The sequence below is a fragment of the Pundamilia nyererei genome, unplaced genomic scaffold (assembly GCF_000239375.1).
Source record: "Pundamilia nyererei isolate P.nyererei 1_Seehausen unplaced genomic scaffold, PunNye1.0 scaffold00105, whole genome shotgun sequence".
Classification (NCBI taxonomy): Eukaryota; Metazoa; Chordata; class Actinopteri; order Cichliformes; family Cichlidae; genus Pundamilia; species Pundamilia nyererei.
In genome coordinates this window covers 1,820,209-1,829,519 of record NW_005187506.1, presented here as the reverse complement: position 1 = coordinate 1,829,519, position 9,311 = coordinate 1,820,209, and the positions used below count along the sequence as shown (strand labels likewise).

At 44.2% G+C, this 9,311-nt stretch overlaps 1 protein-coding gene across 1 annotated transcript in view; it reads right to left on the bottom strand.

The window, feature by feature from the left end:
• mmp24 (matrix metallopeptidase 24) overlaps positions 1–9,311 on the bottom strand; it is a 70,512-nt gene that overhangs the window by 42,189 nt on the left and 19,012 nt on the right. Inside the window, exon 2 of the mRNA XM_005740890.2 lies at positions 993–1,141. Within this exon, the coding sequence (XP_005740947.1) occupies positions 993–1,141 (149 nt within the window). The remainder of the gene's footprint in view (positions 1–992; positions 1,142–9,311) is intronic.

The window sequence follows — 9,311 nt, the reverse complement described above, 5'->3', positions numbered from 1 at the left end:
GGGTAAGAAAACATTACAGCGCATGTGTGGTAGCAGGTTAGAGTGAGCCAGGACGGCAATGGAAATGTGCGCTGTAGCAGCAAATAGTTTTTTGACCGTGATATCTTTTGTTTGTATGTACGAGTCAGAAATAAATCTGAACAGCTCACATTAAGAAGTGGAAGAATAATTTTTTCGAAGCTTGGGACAGAAATTCGCCACTACAAACACTTTAAACTGGTTACACTGGTGGGTGGTCACGTTAGCGATCAGAAAATGAAGCTTCTCTGTTTCTCCTTAAGTGGAAATATTCACTGCTACAGACACACCAAAGTCAAGCAGCATAGCTCACAGGCAGTGGGTGCTGCCCCTCAGTAGGTTTCTGGAAGCTGGCCAATCAGAACACAGCAGGCTTTCATGGAGCAGAGCCTTAAAGGCGCAGGAGCTACCGTTTTGTTTCAGGTAGAGGATGAAGTGAGGAGCACCAAAACCCAGATTAACCAAAAGTATTTTTTTGGACTGTGAATAAAAATAAAGATTCACTTATTGAGAAATGAGCAAAGTTGCAAAGAAATAATATCATGTAGTATAACACAGTGTGTGTCGTTTGTGTGTTAGCCATACAAAAGGAACATTTACACAGTTATTTAAAGTATTAATACAATATTTACTGATTATTGAATACACATGATCATGACAGCTTTTCTGAACAGTGCCAAGAGATGAAAACTGACTAACAGGATTGTCAGATTTCTCTCTCGCTGCCTGTGAACACGCCTTCCCCCCTTTCCTCGTCCTTCGTGTTTGACCAACAGTAGCAGATTTTCCAACAGCACCGAAGGCTATTAAATCTACCTCCGACTGATCTGGTATGGAAATCTCATTTTTTTATGATACGCATGTTTGGTTTGGCCAAGATGTTACACCACATGTCTTTTATGATGCAACGGTCCCCGCCTGCACGAGGAGTGCCCTGCCTTTCCCACTTTTACGGAAACGTCCCGATTACTCACTCGATAGTCGTCTCATCCAACACTCCCGTCACAGGGATGCCGTAGAAGCGCTGCATGGCGGCCACGGCAGACTGCATGGCCTTCTCCTGCCGCAGGTCTGATGTCCGAACGTCGTGAGGCAGCAGGTAGCCGTAGTTCTTCAGCCACGTCTGAGAGAAACACGGACAGAAGAGGTCGGTTACACAGGACTAACCTGCTAGACAGTAGAGCCACAACAGACTTACTGTAGATCCTTCTTAATTCCCAATTATAGAAACATATTAAACATACATCATAGACTTCTCTAGAGTCCATATGCACAATAGAAAGCTGTGGTAGTGTCCATGGTGCTGAAGCGCAGGCCAAATGTAACCAGGTCGTGTAACTTAAAGACTAAGGTGTGCTAATTATTTTGTCATGTTGGTTGCCTTAGACACACACGTTTATAAAATAATTGCAGACAGATGAATGTGACATTTCTTTGAGTTTCATGGTGTCAGCGCAGCACCGCCCGCAGCACCGCCCCTCCCCACCTTCCCACCAATAAGCTGACAGCTGCCATTTGGATTCAAATCCACGCTCCTTGCAGGGTCTCACAGGTCTCCCTCTGACCTGCTGAGGAAACCTTTGATCATAACAATATAACCGTTCAAATATTACAAAACAGGCTGTGCTTACAGCCCCAGAGAACAATCGCACATTAAAGTTTCCCTCAGTGTTCAAGTAATTCAACAATAACTCCTGCACATCAGCAGGTTTGCAGCAACATGCAGCTGCCAATAGCTGGTTCAGTTTTTACATCAAGTTTCATGTTCCTGTGGCCTCAAAACACCACAATTTATTGGAACAATAGTTCAAAACACAGAAAAAAGGTGTAACGAAAAAAGGTGGACAAAACAGATTCAGGGTGAGTGAAAAGAAGACATTGAACATGTCGGAGAGAAACTGGGGAGCCAGTTCCTCCAAATCCCAGAAAATCGAATTCACACCGATCCAAAATCGATGCTGAATCCACAGTTTTCCTCGGATGAGTCTTATTACGTCGTATTTTTCATTTAGCAGCCGCCTGTCTCTTTAATGTGACATAACACAATCTCACAAGCCTCTGGAGGGAGAGCGAGGAAAGGCAGAGAGGAAGGCGGGTAAATGAAGAGGAGAGAAGAAGAAAAGATGGAAAAATAAAAAGGAGGCTGTTGAAAGAGCGAACAGCAGCACGGAGAGATAAGAGGCAGAAGGTTTCAGAGGGAGAGGACACGAGAGGCGGGTGAGGTAATGAGGGGGGAGGCTGAGCTGTTCTCTACAGTAGGTCATTAATAATTCAGAGCGAGGCAGCCTCTCCCAGCAAGTCCGGGCCCAGAAAAGCAAACGCCGGCCCGACCACAGCTTTCCAACACCGAGGGCATTTATGGAAGCCCGTTTCCCCCAGCGAAGACGCGTCGAGCAGGAAAACACGACTAAGAAGATGTTACATTAAAGTCAGTCAAGATAAAACCTGAGTGTGAAAAACACGACGTTTGACCAACGTTAATTTAAGATTATTGAACCACTCATGAGACAGATTAGGGAACATTTTTCCATAAAAGGGAGAATCGTGAGATTTCAGTTCCATTATTTTATTTATATAGCATCAAATCATAACACATACCACATGATGCTTAAATTACAATATTTGCAATTAAACAAAGCACGTGAGGTCATTGTTTAAGCCAATAAGTCAACACAATGAATTATTAGGTGACGCTGAAGAGATTAAAAGACAAGATTTCGAGGAAAGAGTCAGAAATATGATAGAATAAGTGAAACTGATGTGGCAAAGATAAAGATTTAAATCACTATAAACATAATAAACAGAAGTAGAGATAAAAAAAATCTAAATTTGTAAACATAATTTTAAATAATGGTTTTATTTATCAAATAACATTTTAAAGAGTTAAAATAGTGCAGCTAGTTTATCATATCCTGAAAGCACAGATGCTCTTCCATATTTCTAGTCTGAACAGAGGAAACACGAGTCAGCATGAGCGTGTCTTTCTTGTATTATAATCAATCATTTTACTGGACAGCTAATTGCTGTTGATGCTCACATGTGTTTAGATTTGAGATGCAGGGTTTCTGATGTGAGAGCTGGTCTGTAACGCCGCTGTTTAGCTAACTTATTTAGACTCTGTGCCGATCTGCTTTTAATCCAAAGTGTAAATGTAGACACAAAGTGCCACATGGTCCATGAGCTGAGAGGAAACTGACTGCTTACAATCCAATTAAAAGCTCCCCTGCAATAAATCTGTGGCGATGACAACTTCCACTGCAACAAAACATCTAAATCTGATTCATGTGATTTCATCCTGTCCCATCTGCTCAGGCAATAAAAAACAGAAACATATCTGAGCTCCGGGCAACAAACACAAACTCTCTTACAGCATCTGGCAGGCCTACGTTTCACTGTGAGAAGGAAACGAGTCAGTAAGGAGCAGCGTGCACGCTAAACTCTGCAATTACAGACACAACGAGAACAATGAGCCCGTTCGGTTTGTGAGGACCGGGAAATATTTCCAGGCCTCTGAAACAAGCGTGAGCCCTAAAGCTGTGATTCACTCGTCGTACATCTCTTTGAAGGCTGGTCACCTGTAGGAGCTCCAAGCTCTGGTTGCCTAGGTGACCTAATTGATTTATTACCAGGTCAAATGTCAATCAACATATACATTTATTTGTAGCCGCTTCAGTCACTCGTATGGAAGTTGAGAACTGCTTAGCTTGAATCCCGCTCGGTTCACCCTCGTCGTTACTTCACAGTCGTGAGTAGCTGCAGGTCAGGAGGTGCAGCAGGTCGTCTACTAACGGTAAGGTTGGTGGTTCGATCCCTGGTTGCTGTGCGTGCCAAAGACACTGAGGTCTAAGTTTCTCTCTGATGGTTCCATCAGAGTGTTTGATGTTAGACTGAAAGCACTCAGGCGCAGAAAAAAGCGAATGAGTCATGTTGTAAAAAAGCCCTTTGAGAGCTCAAGTAGAGCCGGTGCGTTTATTTTCTGTTCCAGTGTTTGCATCGCTCAAAGACAAATGTGAAGCAAAGTTTTCCTTTGGTTAAGATATTAAAGAAAATCTCTAAACCATCAGCAGCTACCAGAAGCGGAGGATAAAGTAATTATTTTTGCTGAGCATGAAAGCAAAGCTTACCCTCATTTACGGTCACAAACTGAGGGTTAGACTGCGGCACCCACGAGCTGGACCTGGATAAGCCACAGGATGACCTGATGGATGAGATCAGCCTATCCACGACACACGGTTAGTCACTAATATGTCATCCATTGCAGGAGCAGCTGGAAACAGGGTCAGTACATCCAGAATTAACCAGCCGCTAGAGGAAGAACAAAATAAAGGAGGAAAATGAGTGAAATTATATTCCTTAGAGGTGTTTCCTGAAATATGTTACTGTTATTTGAGCCCAGCTGTCAGCTGTACTCCTCTTTTCTCCCCTTGGTGCTTTTCTAAAAACATGCCAGTAACACAAGGCCATCCTTTGCTTCGAATGGAAATAACAGTCTGCTCGGGTCCAAGTGGCAAAAAGCAAAAGTCCATGTGCCCTACAATGTGTTGTCACTGAGCAGAGCTGCCTGCCTACACGTTTTAACTGCAGTGCATGCGACCGTGCATGAGCCATCCGGGCAGAGATGAAAAAAGTAAATGGTCTGTATTTGTATAGCGCTTTACTCGTCCCTAAGGACCCCAAAGATTTACGCACACATTCACACACTGGTGATGGCAGCTACATTGTAGCCACAGCCACCCTGGGGCGCACTGACAGAGGCGAGGCTGCCGGACACTGGCGCCACCGGGCCCTCTGACCACCACCAGTAGGCAACGTGTGAAGTGTCTTGCCCAAGGACACAACGACCGAACCGGCAACCTTCCGATTACAAGGCGAACTCCCAACTCTTGAGCCACGATCGCCCCAACAACAACAGCAACTGATGGTGTGCAGCTGTGCGCAGCTGTCCTCGTCCTCATCAATGAGCGCGAGTCAGGCCTCAGACACACCTGATTCAGATCTCAACGCCTCTTTGAAGTTGTCCTCCGAGCGCCTCGCTACGATCGTTTTAAATCCACACGCACTGAAATACTGAACTTTCTGCTTCTGTGAGGCCTCTGAGGACCCCGTACTGCACCGGTCACCGTGTCTGTGAGTCCTCATGTGCATCCATGTGGTTGTGTACGTCTGTGTGTGTGCGTGTGTGTGTGTGTGTTCAGAGCTTTGATGGAAGTGTAATAATTGTTGTATAATAGCAGCTGGTGAATTATTTAATTCAAACTACTTCCTCTGAGCTGGCAGCTGCTGGATGAGCACACACACACACACACACACACACACACACACACACACACGTTTTCATCACTTCAGAGGACGTTACATTCACTTACATTTATTTTCTGAACACTTAAACTGACCATAACTTTAAACACGTCCCCATTTTAAAACAATGATTCGTGACTTAAAGATTTTCTTTGTCTCTGAACTGAAACCAAGTCAAATTGACAGCCCATGCGTCCTTCTGCTTTACGAGGTCTCGTTCTGACATGATACCCTCTCTGGGCTTTTATCCAGCCCACAGATGGACCGAGTGCCACCCGGTGTTTTCACTGAAGAGCTCAGAGTTGCAGCTTTTGTTCAGAGCCATCATTTCCTGTTGAATCCAGAAACTACCAGATAACTGGTGCAGGGTGTTAGCTTTCACAGTCTGAAAGGACAAACCTCTCTACCTCAGACCAGAGTGATGCTAGAACAACAGTACAACAGGTAAAGTAATCATCTTTGTAGAAAGAAATAATCCCTTAAATAACAGCTCCGTCAGCTGGAGGCAGGACAGCGTCCGGGCCGACTTCTGTCACACAGCTGTCAACCAACGACCAGCAAAGCCTCCTGTAAGCCTTCAAATCTAATTAATGGGCCAATAATGTCCCACAGGACGAGCGGCACACATATTAGAGAGCCTGAATTTATCAATGGAGGCCATAATTGCTTGCTGAAGAAATGACAGGCTTAGTATTTCTACTAAGATGGTGCTTTCTGAATGGAAGTGAATAGAACTTGAGCGGGAGGCGTTCTGAAGCCACAATCGAGTGTATAATTCACTTTAAGCTGCTTCCATACTTCTTTGAACTGCGGACTGATCAAAAACACTTTTAGCGTCTCTGAAACTCACAAGAAAAGTTCAAGAGTTCAAATCTCACTGTCTGTTCTTCACATGTGGCAGGAAAAGTGGAAGGTGAGGCTGACAGGTGGATTAGTGTAGGCGGAGCCTCCTATTTCCCATGTATCATTCTACAGTCCTCAACTTTGGTCACGAGATCTGGGAATGAGCGGAAGAGCGAGTAGATGCAAACAGCCGAAATGAGTTTTCTCCAGGAGCTCGGAGCAGAGTGGAGAGGAACCCTCCGAGGTAGCTCGGGTATCTGATCGGGACGCCTTCCTTCGGAGACTCTTTGGGCATGTCCAATTCAGAGAAGTTAGGACCCAGCACTCACTGGGGATCTGGCCTGGGAGCTAATCGGGATCCTTCAGGAGACGCTGGGAAGCATTCTTGCTTTGCCAACTGCCACTAAGACTTCACTTTGGTAACTGGAAGAACCTGGATGGATCTTCTGTCACTGGTTGCACTTATCCGAGAACACGTGTGTTATTATATCATGGATATTAAATGAGATTAAAACAAATGAAGCACATGTGAGTGAACGGGAAAAGGGAGAGGACGATGATCCGCTGTGAAGAGTCAAAGTTGGGAAAGCGAAACTACAACGAAACCACCTCTGTGCTTCATGTATGCGCCTCACACAGCGGGACTGCAGTGGCATAAATCACCTCCAGCACTGAGCCCTCCACACGTGAACATGTTTAATTCATATTCTTATCTGACTGGGACAAATGCTCTCTCGCAGCAGGCGAGCGGTGATTCATTAGACCTTGTGGGAGTTTCCGACGCCACGGCGGCACGCCTTTCAGTAAATGAACAAAATACTCGGACCGTTATCCAGAGAGAAGGACTGAGGCAGGCAGCGGCACATTTCCAGCCTCAACGCTGCTTATGCTTAAAAGAAAAGGGCAAAGATTTATGATTTATGGCCTTCAAGGGTTGATTCTGGTAACAGAGAGACGTTCCTACTGCTCAACAATCAGGGTCTGAAATATCAGATACCAGAACTCTCAGTAACTTTACATCTACCGAAGGAAATAAATGAGACGTGTTTCAGACATGTCTGTCTGCTGTCGGCTGCCCTCACTGTCAGGTGTGGAGAGGCAGTTTAAACCATGGGAGATGCCCACTGGCCTGATATCTGTGGACAATCCATGCAGAAGGAAACACCTGACAACAAGTTACACCTGTCACAGTCTTTTCATCGAGGGAGGCCGAGCCAGAAGGCAGCAGAGACAGAAACGTGACGCTGTGCTAAATGCTGATATGTGCAAATCATTTTAATATCAGACACCAGAACTGGGAAATCTTTCTTTTGGAGAAATAGCGGTTCATTTTGAATTTGAAGTTAATCGGTTTGGACGTGTGCACAGAAGAGACGGTGGATTTACTGGGCAAATGGAGCTGACAGGCAGGATGACCACAGAGGATGCTGGGATAGGGTGAGATGGAGGCAGATGATTCGCTGAAGATAGTCTGAGTTTCCTCTGTGGGACATTATGACAATTAACTCTTTAAAGTCCAACATTATCTTTATCTTTTTAACAGCTGCAGTGCCAGTTATTGGAGCATTTCAAGTTGCTGTACATCAATACAACCGTTATATCACAAGTTTTAATAACATATGTATTAAGTCCATAGTAACTAGATAAACTGGAAAAAAGTGCAATAAACTACAAAAACCTGAAAATCATTTGGTTTCTACGCATAGTTACAGAAATTTCAGAGGTTTATCCCTCAAAACTGTAAACACAAAAAATTGCACAAAATAGTTTCCAACCACAGGAAATCTGTCTTCATAGTTTAATTTTTGAGAAACACTAATTTTTATAAACTGTGGGAAAAATGAAAATAAATGCTATTGTGCACAATTTGCAAAAAAACAGCATCAAAATAAACTATTTCCAACAGTGCAGTCTACCCGGCACGGATAACCTCCGTTAATGCTGAGATCAGGGCGTTCTGGAGATGCTGCATTCAGACGACGTCTCTTTGAGCCATAACCACATTCTGCAGGGATACAGCGGACCTGCCACCCACTGAAAAGCTGTTCACTGTTCATGCTTTTGTCAGTTTTTGAGTAAATGCAGGTGACATTTAAGGGAAGGAAGAAAAATAGGAAAAAGGAGAGAACAAAGGAAGGAAAGTAAGATGAAGCTACTGGAGCATAAAATAACAAAGCCATAAATATGAGCACAAATAAAAACCACGAGGGTAACACAATAACAACAAGAGAAGTGCTTTAATTTCAATGTTTTAATGGTGCTAAATCATATTGTACTTGCATGAAGGCTGCGAGTGAGCGCTGCATGCTGATGATTCAGGCCTCACTGAGGCAGCAGCCCATTTTAATGCTGCTGCTGCTGCTTGTGGGGGGCGGCTGATTCTGAACCTGAGCTTCAGAAACCCCCCGCAGGCCGCTGAAGATGACAGAGAACAAAATACAAATCAAAACAAAATGAAGCGTGAACTCTAATTTCTGCAGCCATTATTCAGGGGTCAATAGTCACTTTGAGCTGAGTCACCCTCTGCTCAGCTCGCTGATGAGAAGGTGTAGCCTACAGTAAAGTGTCCGGCTTACAGAAGGTGACTCATCTTTCACTCTGACATTAAATTATGAAAAACGAAGAAGGAGGCTGCCGGCTAAAGGATTACTGCTTTGAAATGTATGTATACAAAGCACACAGCTCTACAGCAGAGACACCGGGATTCACATCCAGGCTCCTGTCAACGAGACGCAACATGAGCACTTCCACTGAGCTTTGATTAAACACGGTGTTTAGATGAACATTAGACAGCATGATCAGATATTTTAGCAGAAGAAATCACGTTTTCATACCATTTTTAGCAGAAAATTGTGACTGTTCTCTGAGATATTCAGAGGAGGATGCGAGGGCAGATATCAGGATGCCAAAACTCGTCTTCAGTTGGCTCAAAAATGCCACATTTTTATTTTCATGTCTCCACAACATTGACTAAGAAAATTAAGCCAAAAACTGCAGTTCCTCTAATGTCCACTGGAGGCTCCAGCAGCGAGTCAGTCCCACGTTAAAACATCCAACTTTACAGCAGAAATAAACGAAACGTCTGGAAAGCGTTTCTGCTCTGAAACATTTTAATGCAAATATCTGATGATTAGGGATGGGTACCGGTTCTG